This window comes from Nuphar pumila, chromosome 5, assembly GCF_984573655.1.
Source record: "Nuphar pumila chromosome 5, dmNupPumi1.hap1.1, whole genome shotgun sequence".
Taxonomy (NCBI): Eukaryota; Viridiplantae; Streptophyta; class Magnoliopsida; order Nymphaeales; family Nymphaeaceae; genus Nuphar; species Nuphar pumila.
Window position 1 is genome coordinate 122,834,676 of NC_143253.1, and position 15,801 is coordinate 122,850,476.

Below are 15,801 nucleotides of genomic sequence, written 5' to 3' on the forward strand. Positions count from 1 at the left end.
CAATTGGAGGCCTGCCAGTTTTTGGTTAGTGATAGGGGGTTTTCCCTTGTTCTACCCAAAAATTAAAATTTAGAAAGTGAAGTGGTTGGCTAAAAAGGTTGGTCTATCTTCATTGGCATCATTGTACCCAGAATGTAGCATTAGTTTTGATAGACTATTCAGTGAAGAAACTAATGCGCACACCAGAACATTCGTGCTCCAAATTGTAAAGATAGCAGTTTTGGTCAGGAAACTAGCGAATTTGGGTAGGTTGGGGCCTGGGGTAAGAAAGTCCTGGAAGGACCACATAATTAAGGGTAAGTTTCAATCGCAGACGCTTGTAGACAGGGCACGCCGGGACCTGAATGCATGTCGGTAAACAGGACAGGATGCACTGTCCTGCCCTGTCCATGCACTCCCCAAAAAATGTCTTTTTTGTTTGTTTGTTTTGTCCGAGAGTGCCCGTCCACCACTGTTCCATAGGGGGGGCACGGGGCAGTGGCGGACACTAAGTAAGCATCCGTGGGATGCACCAAATCCCCGTCTGTGCATCATGAATGGGGGGCCCTTAATAAACTGGTAGGGGTCCGCCTAACCCCAGCTAGACTATAGAAAAAAAAAGTTTTCAGGCGGGGTCTGCTGCACCCTGAAGGGTCGGATAGCCAACAAGTTGACAGCCCTAGATCCAAATCAAGCTCGAGCCAACTTGCGTTGTAGGCTAAGCCAAGCTCCCAAGCAACTAAACCGTTCTATTAGTCACGCGTGTCAGCTACATACGTTTTTCACCCTTCACGAAAAGAATAAATTACAAAACGCCACCGAACTTATCAGTTGACAGAAAATCACCGAAACTTCACTTATTACATTTAACCACCTTTGTTTTTCAGACGTAATTGGTTTTTAAGTCATTATTTGATAACCAAAAAAAAAAAAAGATTTTAAACCTTAAGCATGCATTGAGAGTACCAGAACCACAAAGCTTCCAATGCCACACAAATTAGTCATTCACCATTTGTGATCGGAAGTCCCATTCAATTTTAGATGCTAACAAGTCGAAACAATTAACACAAAACGAAGAGGTACTTTTGTTACAAAAAATCGAAGTGGTTTCAACTCATCAAAATTTTGGTCAGTAAAACAGGGCCAAACTATTACAAGAGGGGGTTCTTTCCACCACCAAGGCTATTCTACACTGATCAAAATGCAGGAACTCCCAACTCCCACAATGTGTGTTATCACCCAAGCCCGGAATGTGATCACACTTGTGCTTCAGTCGAAATCCTCAATGACGTGCATATGTTTGATTCATACAAAAGAATGTGAACAGGTGATTGCTTCCATGTTAATACCTTGAGTTTGTAGGGATTCTCACCATTCCGAGTCCAGATGCTGAAAAGGCACGTTTCTTTCTAATATAAATGATTGGATAGCTTACAAATAACAGACACAAAATCATCCCCTGGATAAAGAAAAACCAACATTTAGATAATGATCTAAGCATAAGAAAGCTCAAACATATTTATTACCTAGTAAACTAAAACAATGTGATGCAAGTACATTTGAGACAATGATGTGTTAAAGTATGCATCATTACGCGGGCATGCCATGCGTTCATTTGTACTTATAAAAAGTTAAACGAGCATACATGTTAACTATCACATAATAATAAGATGAGATTAGATCCAGACCCCTAATAATTAAAGATCAGCATGTATTCTATAATCCACTTTACTGTGTGCCATATGAACATTTCAATATGATCACAATAGAGTTAAGGAGTTCCTACTACGAAGATCCCGTTGAAATCTCTCAAACTGAGAACATGTGGCGAAAGTGATAGAGACTCCTATTCCTTAATTATTTGCCCCAATTATGTCATTGGCCATTTCAAAATCGTTTCTCCTTGAACTTTCAAAGGTAATGCTCACAGTACAATACATATGAAACAATCTATAGCCAAATCATGACATCTCTTTGAAGTCTGAACATGCAATACGAAGCACCGGCCAACAGAAAAAAAAAATCTAGTGATCCTGAACAAAGAACATACAACCCACTTTTGATGACAGAATAGGTATCAATTTTTAAGCATCCAACTGTATGGGGTTCATACAAATGTAAACCGGCTAGCAAGTATTATCTATCAGTACAATGTGTAGGCCTCTTTTCCCGTTCTGCCCCATGGTTTTGAAGTGTTTTATGATAGATCTGAACCATTAGATGTGTTTAGCATGCTTGATTTAGTGGGAATAAACTCTTGGATCATGTTTCTTTGACAAAAAAACATGTTTTTATGAGCAGGGAAAAACTGGTACTTTCATAGCCATTGATTTTGGATCACCGGAAAAACCTGTATACAGGTCATATTTCGGAGATCCAAAAGCCGGTTCCCACTAAACAAAACCTATAGATCACATCTATAGTGTTAGATGTGAGAAAAAATACTGAAAAAACGCAGAACGAGAAAGTGGGCAGCACCAATGCATCTCTCTCTCTCTCTCTCTCTCTCTCTCTCTCTCTCTCTCTCTCTCTCTCTATATATATATATATATATATATATATATATATATATATATATATATATATATATATATATATATATATAGGAAAGGAGGACGATGCAACCAAAGGAAGGTCCAAGATCTACAATTGATGACGATCAACAGTGTTCCATTTCTAACAATCAAGTTTTTCATCGATTGGATTTATATATTGGATTCTTGTTTTAGATTATGAATTTTCGATATTTAGATGCATTTTTTAAAGTGCTAAAAATAAAAGGCCCACAATACTTTATATTGTAAAGTTTTAAATGCATTGCGAGCTGTCAATTTTTCACCTTTCAAAAAAACATGCCTAGATGTCGAAAAGTCTGTGTAAAGCATGTTTCTCACTAAATAAATTATAAACAACAACTATATAAGGTCCGATTGATGAAACACTAAAACATTGGAGAAGGGGAGTCGTCCGATCATCATTGGTCGTAGACTTTGAACCTTCTCACCATTGAAGGAACCAAAATATTGGATACATCAATAGCAAAATATTTGGTAGATGAATTTAATGATCAGATATCTAGATCTGCATATAAATGCTATATAAACATAACCTAGACTTTTTTTTACCTGGAATTAGAGATATTGAAACATTCAAGCCTTAGCAGCTTACTTATCAGGATCTCTTTTAGAATACCATGATTTAAACTTTAAAGGCATTAGCAGGAGTTCCATATGCAACCCATCTCACAATGGAAAAACTGCCAGGACTCTCTGGAGATATATTTAGATTTCACTAACCCCACCCAAGATTTTTCCCTGCCTGACGTCAATGATCATGATAATTTAGAGAAGGAAACAATAACATAACCAAGATTTGCTTGACCCAAAATTCCATCCTCCCCTATCTCCTTCCACATAAAAAAAAGGTTTCAATTTCTTGCAATGTGTCCTGCCAAAGTCCCTCACTCCCAATCATCCTTGTAGCATGCAATTACTATAGTTGATAACATGAAAGACAGCCACCCCAGCAAGCAATAACTACTTTCCCTCATCAATTGCAATATTCTGAAATTTGCTAACTAGAGGGCACGTTAATAATGGTTCCTGAAAAATAACAGAAGTCTCATATATGGTATGAGCATGAAGCAAGACTGCATCAAACTATAGTCTTGATAGTTTTCAACTGATGCAGTCACTAGGCTAGTGGAGGGAGATGGAGTGAAATTTGGAGGGAAGTTGGCAAGATGAGAGGTAGGGCTGTCAACAGGTCAGGTCAGGGTTGACCCGGACCTGCCCATATAACTAATAACCGGGTTCATGTTCGGGTCATGAAAATAGAATCCCAGACCCGGATAATTTTAGAAACTTATTTTTATTAAAAATATATATATAATACTTGGGCCGGGTCAGGTGCCCAGCAAAAATCATGACCCAAACCCGGCCCACATATTGTTAGGGTCAGGTTCGGGTTATTTGAGTTGACACTTTCCATGCCCATATCCGGGAATTCGAGGTCGGGTTGGGTACTTGATACAAACTGAACCCGTTCACAGCCCTAATGAGAGGGAAACTATGGGTTGGCTAGCTAGGGTGGGGCTTAAGAACTATCAGTCCATCAGGTGGAAGCCATGAGAAAACGAGCACAAGTGTAGAAGAAAAATTCATTGCATGACAATAAGGATTACAACAACATAAAGGGGTGGATACCCCTTTCTAACATCTCTAAAGCAGGACAGAAATAGACCTCTTACTTTTGACTTTATAACAACATGAATGGACAAGAATGCCTTAAATAAATATAGAAAATACAAGAGAATCACCATGCATAGTAATACACTATATTACGTAGTTTGGGACATATTAAGGGCCTGTTTGTGTGCCACGGAAAGCTGGGGCTTTCTGCGGAAATGCACAGTAATTGATGTGTTTCCGCAGAGCCCACAGCGGCAACACAAACAGCGGGACCTCTTTTCATGCTGAAACAACAACAACAACAACAACAACGCCTTCATCCCAAACAATTGGGGTCGGCGATATGAACCAAAAAGAAAATCATTGTGGGTCCTCCACATGAATCCTTCTCCTCCAATCATTTATATCCAATGCCATGTTCTCGGTGAGGTTCAAAGCATTCATATCCTTTCTTATCATCCTCATCCAAGTCTTCTTAGGCCTACCTTGACCTCTTTTAGCTAATATATTTTCTCATTTCTCCATCCTTCTAACCGGAGCATCATTAGGCCTTCACCGAATATGCCCAAACCATCGTAAACGATTCTCACTCATCTTATTTTCAATGGATGCAACGCCTACCTTCTTACGTATTTCCTCGTTCTGAATCTTAGCTTTTAGTGTATTTCCACACATCCATCGAAGCATACGCATCTCAGTTACACTCATTTTTTGAAAATGATGTCTCTTGGCAGCCCAACATTCTGTACCATATAGTAAAGCGGGTCTAATTATCGCCCTATAAAACTTTCCCTTCAACCGCAATGGCATTCTACGATCGCACAACACTCCAGTTGCACTTTTCCATTTCATCCACCCAACCTTAATCCTATGATTTACATCTCCATCAATTTCTCCATTCTTTTGGATGATAGATCCCAAATATTTGAAACAGTCATCCACCGTTATTCCTTGCTCACCAAGCTTCACTACACTCTCATCACTACTTCGTTGCTTACTAAACTAACATTTCATATATTCTGTCTTACTCTCAACGTAAAACCTCTTGCTTCCAAAGTCTGTCTCCATAATTCTAACTTAGCATTAACCCCAGCTCTAGACTCATCAATCAAAACAATATCATCAACAAACAACATACGCCATGGCACATTCTCTTGAATTGATTTCGTAAGTTCATCTATCACTATAGCAAAAAGGAAAGGGCTTAATGCAGATCCTTGATGTAACCCAACCGTTATAGGAAAATTTTTTGTCACCCCTCCACAAGTGCGGACATTGGTTATTACTCCTTCGTACATATCTTTAATTATACTAATGTGCTTGAGAGAAATACCTTTCTTCATCATTGTCCACCAGAGAACATCCCTAGGTACTCTATCGTATGCCTTCTCTAAATCAATAAAAACCATATGCAAATCTTTGTTCGCCTCTCTATATCTCTCAATAAGTTGTCTAAGAAGATGTATAGCTTCCATAGTTGATCTTCTAGGCATAAAACCAAATTGATTCTCCGATATCATGGCAACCTTCATCAACCTATACTCAATCACCCTCTCCCAAAGTTTCATAGTATGACTCATAAGTTTTATACCACGATAGTTTGTGCAATCTTGTATATTGCCCTTATTCTTATAGAGAGGCACCAAAGTACTCTTCCTTCACTCATTAGGCATCTTATTTGTCCGCCAAATCTTGTTAAAAAGATTTTCCAACCATACTAAACCTTTCTCACCCAAGCATTTCCAAGCCTCGATAGAAATACCTTTTCATGCGGAAAAAGGTCCCAAAATCAATGCCCCCACCCCCCAATTTTCCATGGTAACACTTCCCATGTAGAGGGGGGGTCAGACTCAAGCTCTGCGGAAGGGAGCTCCATGGTAACACTCCCAGCGGAGATCCCTTCCGCTACACAAACCGGCCTTAAGAGCTCAAATGAGAGTTTATTCTCCTAAAGACTAGATCTTTCTAGAGTCTAAAAGATCAATTCCCTAATTTGAGGTAGGGATCCTCTCAATAGAGCGCTCAATGAAAGAACTCTGCAAACAGAAATTCCACTATTCCAAAAGATACAAACTACAAGAACCTTAACTTATTTATACATTATAGCTGGAATGAGGCTAAGTAGAACAGAGTGGATCCTCTAACTCCCACTTGGACCCAAGCAAACCCGAAATACAAAAGATAGAACCAAAACGCAAAGGATAGGCTTGAATTATGAAAGTGGATCCATAGTACAAAAATATCACAAGCCCGAATACAAATGCCGATCTATGGACCCAATGTAGGAAGGGTGAGTATGTAACATCAATCTAGTACAGGCGACGCCAGATTGGGTGCAATCACATCGCACAAAATATTTGTGACATTGCACCTGACAGCCATGTACGATGCATCAAATGTTGGGCTCCACAGCTTACAGGCTGTATTGGAAAGATGGTGGGAACTGGGAAGTCAGGGGTAGTGGCACAATCATTTTGATCTAGCCACAGGCCAGGGCGCCCTTGCTACCCACATGCAAAAGGTTCTAGGAGGCTGAGGTCATGGCAAGATGAACCACTCATCATCACAATAGGTGTCAAGTGTAAGTGCAGTGGTGTATGCAGCTAAGGCATCCTAACAGACCAAGATGGGGGTATGGGAAATTGCTCCAGTGGGCTGTTCGGCATAATCACAATAAACATTTTTTTCATCCTTGTATCTCCGCCAAATGTAAAAGGAAGGAGTCGATTGGTTTGTTCAAGCCATATACATCTTTTTTTCCAATTCACTGTTTAGGAAGGCTTTTTAACATCCCTATGATGAATATTCTTAGGATAGTAGCCAAGGTAATTAACAGCCATATGAAAGCGATCCTCAGTACAGGACCATTCAATCTCATAGTTGATACACCTGGAGCATCAGATTTTTACTTTGATTGCTTTTCTTCTTCCATCAGAAAGGGACAAATCAGAGGCGTTCTTTCCAGATTTGGAAACATAAACAACCAACAAAAAAGTAATGAGACCCTTGGAAGTGAAAATTGAGTGACAGGGCAGGGGAACTTACCAATAAGACCTTTGCAATATTGAAGTTAAAAAGCTATTATGAAAGTAATCCTCATCTTTTCTTCATTTTTCTTTTATTTTACCTCGAAACATCTTGCAATTCCAATCCTTTCCTTTTCTTTTCAATGGAGTCCATAAAAAGATATTTTTTTCCTCCAATCTAATGAGTTACAAAGGGAAGGATGAAATACATGTTTTGCTTTACTTCACTTTCTTCCAAGGAAAAAAAAAACAAAAGAAAAAACCTTCTCATTGAATCTAATCATTTACATAATGACACAATATATGAATAACAATAACTTAACTGAGGTGGAAAAGCAATTTTTCCCACAGGAAAAAACGTTCACACAAACTAAAAGATAATCCAGTCAGGGCCGGCTGGCCTCTTTGAGATTTGAGGCCACCACCTAGGGCCTCAAATGAAAAAAATATATATAACACTAATATTTCACATGCTGAGGGCCTCCAATGAAACATGGTACATGCTGAGGGCCTCCAATGAAATATGCCTAGGGCCTCAACTTCTCTTGAGGCCCCTGAATCCAGTTAAATCTGGGTGGCATCAGTTTAAGATTTACATACCTCAAAACCTAGGATGGAAAATCAATATTTTCTCACAGAAAAACAAAATGTGCATCACAAACTAAAAGATAATCCAGTTAAAGTCTGGGTGCATCAATTTAAGATTTACATACCTCAAAACCTAGGACCGTAAGTTTTTCTTCATTTACAATCGGTACACAGCTCTTAAAAATCATATAATGTTGATGCTTCCTTTGCTTTTCTTTCGATGAGTCATCCGTTAGTACCCTCCTTCCTGGATATCTCAGCAATGAGGCACAGTCCTATTTTCTGAAGTGCTGAATATACATTTACAATTTTGAATGATCAGAAGGATACAACTTGAACTCACCTTCCAAAGCATGTCTGCCTTTCTGAAACTTTTGGCCATTTGTTTCACCCACAGCATGCTCAACTTCCACACATTTGAAGGGAATCCGGTAGCCAGTTTCACTGCAATGGTACTTTACATCATTCTGCAAGAAATTTCTATCAGAAAATTAAATGAGAGTGATAATGAGGAATCAGATATTACCATGCCCGTCAAAAATGAAAACTGAATTTATATATTTTAAGATATGATTAAGTGGCAAACCAGAAGTTACCATTTCTTAAACATCTTTACACAAAAAAATGGGCATCCAAACTAGATAGAAAGCTCTTCTCTAGATAATCTAAGCAATCAAAGTTTGCTTCATATGATACTAAACCTTGGAGCCTTAGTGACAATGAATACTAAAATCCAAGAAAATGGCATTCCAGGACATCAATAGTTTTGAAGGTAATAACTCCATAGCATTGTTGCGCATGTGATTGTACTATGTATTTTTTCGTATTTAATTGTGTGAGAATCATATGCAAAATTATTATCTATAAATGCAGTTTAGGAAAACTGTAACTTAATCAATATTAAAACCATGATAAAATAACGTCCTCCCTATTGCAGTATGGATTGGACAATTCTTGGAGAATCTAACCTAAACAATTCTGCTCTCCCTGCTTGATTGTTGACTTGTTTTTGTATCTCATGTCATACATGTAATCTTCTTTTCTTCTTTCTTTCTCCTTTTCTTAGTCTCACACCAATTTTGTGTCTGTGTCCTTGTCATCGATATCCTTTCTCCACCTAATTGATCAAAAAACTCCTGTCCTCTTATTTTTCTTGCTTTTTGTTCATGTCAATCTCTTCTTGACATTAATTTGCTTCCCCTTTATTCAAGAAAGTTCATACTCCTATTCCTTCCTCTTTTTCATCTTGTCATCTTTTCTTCTGTTATGCCTTGATTCATAGGCCATAGACCTAGCCGTTTCTTCAGTCCTCTTTTACAGTTTTTACCAAAAAGGAAAATATATGTTATCTATTGCAACAGGTATATACTAATATCTCGTTCTGTGAAGTTTTTTATTGACTTCGACAAAGATTGCTGTCCTTATTTAGCCCAAAACAGGAGAGAAACTTACTTTTCTCATTGAATACCACCTTAACAAATTAAATTTCTATTTTCTTCAATTCCTGGAATCAAATCTGCTTTTTCTTTTTCCAACCCATAATCCAAAAGCTAGATGCTTCAAATTTTACTACCTAGATAAAAAGCAAATTCTCCCATTTCTTTTGAGTCTTCATGGTTCTGATCATGCACCATTGATAATAACATTGAAAAAAAAAGAGTTAGGCCATGGTGACAAAGAATTAGTTCCAATCCATAAACTTCCCAGAGAAAAGTGACAGATGCTTACTGGAATCCACTTATGGAACATTATACAAGGTGGAATTGAATAAATCAACAAAGTATCTAGTGCCATGACCCACGAGTTATCAATTACAGGATAAGTTTGCTTATGACAACAAGAGGTTGCATTGTTCAACCCATCTAATAGATAGTTTCAAAATTCACAACATGATAAATCTAATGAAGATACATCAAAAGTGTGTAGGTAAATACTAGATCAACAGCCTAAAAGATAACAATTGAGAACTAATCAATTCCAAAACCCTACCATAAAAGGACAGATACAGTCAAATACCTTCATTTGTTCCTTAAAAAAATTATTAGTTTACCATATCCCAAAAACCAGATCTATTGCAGCAAGTTATCATATGCAAGAAGCTGGTGATGTTATTAATTGGGCCCCGTAAGGTTGAGACAAGAATGATAAGTTGCTGCAACAGATCATTCAATTTCTGAAGGCTCCTTGTCTCAACAGAATTCTACGAAGGCAGACACACCAAATTCATGATCGAAGCAAATGATATGCCCATATACATAACAGCACACATTGAACTGAGAGGTCACGCAACCCCAGCTTTTGCACGTTCATATATCTGCCCAAAACATGATTATACACAATCCATAATGACAGAAGTGCATAAGAATGAACAAATTTGCCATACTCTGCAACCGTACATGAAAACACATAAAGATTCACTGAGATTGAAACCAAAAAGACGGTTGATAAAGTCATATCATTTAAAGAAGGAAGAGCATAATGACCGAAAGTACTAGGTAAACAATTTGAAAAAAGTAAGGGAAATAATCGACAGATTTTAGAGGTGAAAAGAGACAAATTTGAGCACAATAGATAATAAAATCATCTAACAACAACAACGAATACATTTAAAAGCTCAAAGGCAAAAACGCAGAGGGGAACGAAAGAGGAAGGAAATGGTCAATCAATTCGATGAAACCAAGTAATTCATTCACGGAATCAAACCCAAAAAAGGAGAGAGAGAGAGAGAGAGAGAGGATTCGCAGTAAATAATCGGAAACTTCAACAATATGATAAGCAAAACAGAAGGGGCAACAAAAGGTAGAAAAAAAAGGGTGAAACCTAATTGAGAATGATTTGGCGAATCAATCATTCAGATCAAAAACAATAAATAGTGGCATAACCAAAACCAAAACAGCAAGGGGGAAACGGAAAAGAAATACAACAAAAGAAGGGAACAGTGAGGGCGTTGATGACCACCCACAAACTGACCTTCTCGGAATAGTGGCAGGCGGCACAAGGCCCAGATGGGGTGCAATCAAAGGTCGCGTTTCCCCTCAATTCCTTGAAATTCCTGCAAATACAGGGAGCCCTCTCGATCAGACCATCGTATTTATAAGCAAGAGAGAGAGAGAGAGAGAGAACCTTTGTGCTTGAGAAAGCACAGACGATGATGATAGCAACAAGTACATAAGAGAAGCCACGAGAGAGATGGGGATTCCCATTTCTTCTCCTCTTTAATTCTTCTTCTTTCTGTGTTGTTTTATCAGATTTCCTGTGTCAGACTCGGGAGAAACTTCATGTTAACAAACAGACAGCTGTCTGTTTTTTTCACAAGTTGCACCTGATCTTTTCACCTCACAATCCTAGGGACAAAACGTTCTTTTCGGTAAATATCGGCAGCCAATTTTTCGTAATAAATTGAAATATTTTTATTTATTTTTCTCGTGTTTTTTTTTTACAAACAAAATTAAAATAAAATAAAATTTTACAAAAGAAAAAAAAAATAGCCTATAGCATTTTCAGCTTTTTTATCGGCAAATATCAGCTATCCAATTCTCATATTTTTTTGAAAAAAAATGCTAATATTTGTCACTCAGCTTATACAACTTAAAATAGGGATATAAACGAATCAGACTCCCTGAGCTCATTCAGTTGCAAGAACTAATTTAAGAGGATAAAATCCAAGTCCAACAAAAGTATGGTAAAGTTCTTTTGCCTAAGACCCAAGGGTTTGGTGTAGTAGGATAGAGAATGGGTTTCACCCCCTTGTGTAAACCTAAGCTTGGCGACTCCTTGGGGTTGAGGGATAACCTCTCGAAGTTTTACACTAACAAGACAACAATCATAATTATGGCAGGCTAAGCCGTATGACTAGATCTTTGTGCGAGTTGCTTAGAGTAAAATATTAAAAAAAAAAGGTCCGTTTGCCCTAAGTTTGGTTGCTTTATGATCCTCATCCGTAGGGATGGCAGTGGGGCGGGGGACAAGGTCTCCACCCCGGCCCCGCCTCAAGATTAGAACCTCCATCCCGGACGGGGATGGATTTTAACCTCCACCCCCGCCTTCATCCCCGTTTTATGTCCTCCATCCCCGGTTCAAACGGAGATGAGGCGGGTTGGGGGTGGAGAAAAGTGTACGTCCATCCCCGAACGGGGATGGATTTTAACCTTCGTCCCCGCCTCTATCCCTGTTTCATACCCTTCATCCCCGATCCACTGCCATCCCTACTCATCGGTTGTTTATAGACCAAAGATCCTTTCATTAGGATAGGGATGGGCAACGTGCCAGGCAGCCCAATGGGTCAAGCCAACCCGGCCCACCATGGATCGGGTTTGGGCTCGGTATCGGGCTAAAACCCGACCCGTTATATACATGGATCGGCCCACAGGCTATCTGGTCGGCTCGATGAGCTTGAGTTATTTATTAATTTTTTTAATAATATAAAAATTAACTATTTCATAGTAACTTGATAATTATTACTATTTACCTAATTAGTTACATTAATTTTATAAAAAATAGAAAGATAATTAATTGGGTGCATGAAAAGTTGAGAACTTGTTACTTATTACTATTTATAAATAGATTTGGGCTAGGTCGGGCCAGACTCAACCCACTTCGTATTGTCCTGTTAGACCAATAGGGCTTGTCATGGGCTGCTCTTCAAACCCGGACTCGTTAAGAACTAGGCCAAAACCCGACGACCTATTAATAAATGGGTAGAGCTACACTTAAAGCCCGATGAGTCGATCTCTAAACAAGGCTAGCCCGATGCCCACCCCTTTGGATAGTGTTCAGTCCAAAGTAATTCAGGTATTTACACTTATGCCACTTCTATGAGAAAATTAGAATCAAACGAAGAACAAAGAAACACACAAGATTACATAGTTCAGTCAAATGCAAAGACCTACATCCATGGAACCCACTCTCAAGGATTTGAAATCTTGAGAGGGGGGTCGATTCTCATTTATCTATATAAACATACATTAGGGATATGACAAGTTCACCTTGCCTATTTTGAAGGTTTCTATTACAAATATATTGTTTATTTTAAGAATGCTTGACAACATTATTTCTTGTTGTTATTTTCAAATCTTCTTGATTATCCTTATCTTCAGGTATGAACTTATCTTTTGTCTTTTAACAGCCTCCCGCAAGTTCAACGGAACTGAAGTCACATTGAGCTTGTCACATAACAATTTGAACCAATTAGCAGAAAGCGGTTTGGTAAAGATATCAGCCACTTGATCTTTGGACCAAATATATTTCACTTGAAGTTGACCTCTTGATATTCTTTCACAAACAAAATGTATGTCGATTTTGATATGCTTACTTCGGCTATGAAACATTAGATGGGCTGCAAGGTATGAAGCTCCAATATTATCACATCATAAAGTAGGTGGAACCTTGGAATGAATTTTAAGTTCTTGAAGCAGATTTTGTATCCACATTATTTCAGTTGCGGCATTGGCAAGAGCACGATATTCAGACTCAGTGCTTGATCGAGAAATAGTGGCTTACTTTTTGGAGCTCCATTAAACTAAGTTCTGACCAATAAGAATAGAGTATCCTCCTATAGATTTTTTGTCATCTGAACATCCTGCCCAGTTTGCATTTGAGAATGCAAGGATATTTAGATATTTTGATGTTGAGAGAACTATTCCATAGTCAAGAGTTTTATTCAAGTATCGAAGGATACACTTTACTGCATTATAATGAATGTTTGTGGGGGCATGCATGTATTGACAAACTCTATTAACAACAAATGAAATATCAGGATGAGTCATGGTGGTATACTGAAGAACTCCTACAATGCTTCTTTATAGAGATGGATCCTTGAATGATGATCTTGTTTACCCAATAAGAGAAGGAGAAGAGGCCATAGGAGTTGAAACATGTTTAGCTACTTGCAAAGATACATGTTGGATAAGATTTAAAATGTACTTTTGTTGAAACATAACCAATGTATCTCTTGATAGAAAAGTTTCAATACCCAAGAAATAGTGAATCGACCCTAGGTCTTTTATAGCAAATTTTGTTCTCAATTTTGAAATCAATCTTTCTATATGATATGAGAAACTTTCAGTGATGATTATATCAACATATACCAGCATGAACACAATTACCCCTCATGACTTATAAATAAAGAAGGATGTGTCGGTTTTGACTTCAATAAATCTTAAAGAAAATAAATATGAACTAAGTTTTGAAAGCTAAACCATAGAGAGCTCTTTGTAATTTGCAAACATAATTAGTATGATTTGGATCTTGAAAACTTTGAGGTTGATCCATATACACATCTTTTGAGAGAAAGCCATAAAGACAAGCATTTTGAACATCTAGTTTAATGACTCAATTGTTATTAATAACCATGGTTAGCATGATACGAATGGTTGTGGGTTTAACAACCAAACTAAATGTCTCAAAGTAGTTCAAGCCTTCGAGCTGACTATACCCCTTTGCCACTAGACGGGTTTTATACCTTTCCAAACTCCCATCTGCCTTGCACTTGATTTTGTATATACATTGGCATCCGACAACATGCTTGGCAAATTCTAGAGGAACAAGAGTCCACATGTTGTTTTTCATTAATGCCTAATATTTCAATTGCATTGCCTCATGCCACTTAGGATTTTGATGGGCTTTTCTATAGGTGATGGGTTCATGATCAAGAAGTAAAATTGAAAAGAGGGCTTTAGGAATAGAGTGTCGAGTGACTTGATATGCCTTAGGTTTTAGAGTTGCATCTTGGAACCTCGTTATCATGGGAGGAGATCTAATTGGAGGAATGAGTTTGAATCTTAAAGTATTTAATCGAGAAGGTAACTTGGCTATAAGAAATTCAGCTATAGGTAATTTGGCTACATGTGAGACTTCAAGTGAATGGGGTCACTATTATAGATTTGAGTCTGATCATTAGATTTTGGTTGAAGTTTGGTGGAAGATTGCAAAGCTAAATTTGGAGATGAATTTAATGTGTTGGGAAATTTTAAGCTAAAAGGAGTTGAAATCAACATAGGTAAGTGAATAGTTTCAGAGATTATAGGTTTGTGAGATGAATGTAAGTGGTCTTTAAAGAGAAAGCATGATTCATTAAAAATAATGTGACATGAGATGTAAATTTTGCCAATTTTTAAATCCACACAATAGTATTCATGATGTCATTGAGCATATGCGAGAAACATACATTTGGATGACTTGTACTCAAGCTTATGTTTTCTGTAAGGTCTCAAACAGGGATAACAAGCGCTGCCAAACACTTTAAAAAATTGATAGCTTAGTTTTGATTTGTGAAGAATCTCAATAGGTGTTTTGAAATCCAAATTTTTTTATGGAGTACGGTTTATCAAGAACACAACTGTAAAGAAGGCATATGACCAGAATTTATGTGCTATCTCTGCTTGTGCCATCATGGTCAAGCCCGTGTCGACAATATATTGATGTTTACATTCTTTTGACCCATTTTGTTTGTGGGTATGCTGACAAGAGACCCTATGTCTGATCTCACTTTCAATAAGGAACTTGGATAGGCTTTGAAATTCTCCTCCTTAGTCGGAGTGAAGATATTTGACTTTGAAACCTATAACGTTTTCAACATGGGTTTTGAATGCTCGAAAAACATATATAACATCAAATTTGTTTTTCAAGAAATAAATTCACACGTATTTAGAGTGCATTAATAAAAATAACATAATACCTAAAACTGTCTACACTCAAAATGGGAGCAGGTCCCCAAACGTAAGAATAGATTCTTTCAAGTGGGTGAAGCACAAAACTAGACTTTTCTTGAAATGAAAGATTATGACTTTTTCCTTATTGGCATGCTTCACACACATTATTGAAATAAACTTTATCATATGAAATGTCAAAGGAATCAAGAACATGCTGAACTATTTTAACTGACGGTGCCATATGTCAAGATTGACCCTCTCTCTACTTCGAGCCTCTTTATTCTCACGTTGTTACCTAACCGCTGCTTGTTCAATTGATAGAGCCCATCATGGCTTGAGCCTTTCAGCAGAATCTTCGTTGTATGACGA

General features: G+C 37.7%; 1 protein-coding gene across 1 annotated transcript; it reads right to left on the reverse strand.

Annotated features, from left to right (window-relative positions):
- Window positions 1-995: 995 nt before the first annotated feature.
- On the reverse strand, window positions 996-11,041 carry LOC149838473 (structural polyprotein). Its single transcript, XM_090007703.1, has 5 exons — window positions 10,907-11,041; window positions 10,754-10,835; window positions 8,127-8,250; window positions 7,909-8,030; window positions 996-1,438 (listed from the first exon to the last, which is right to left on the reverse strand). The coding sequence occupies exons 1-5, from the start codon at window positions 10,984-10,986 to the stop codon at window positions 1,322-1,324; spliced, it is 525 nt and encodes a 174-aa protein (XP_089863829.1). The 5' UTR covers window positions 10,987-11,041; the 3' UTR covers window positions 996-1,321.
- Between the last annotated feature and the right edge of the window lie 4,760 nt (window positions 11,042-15,801).

Coding starts and splice junctions, on each gene's coding strand:
- LOC149838473 (XM_090007703.1), bottom strand. CDS start 10,986: ATGGGAATCCCCATCTCTCTCGTGGCTTCTCTTATGTACTTGTTGCTA. Junction 8,251..10,753: donor CCTGCCACTATTCCGAGAAG/GTCAGTTTGTGG, acceptor AATTTCTTGCAG/AATGATGTAAAGTACCATTG. Junction 8,031..8,126: donor AGGCAGACATGCTTTGGAAG/GTGAGTTCAAGT, acceptor TGAGATATCCAG/GAAGGAGGGTACTAACGGAT.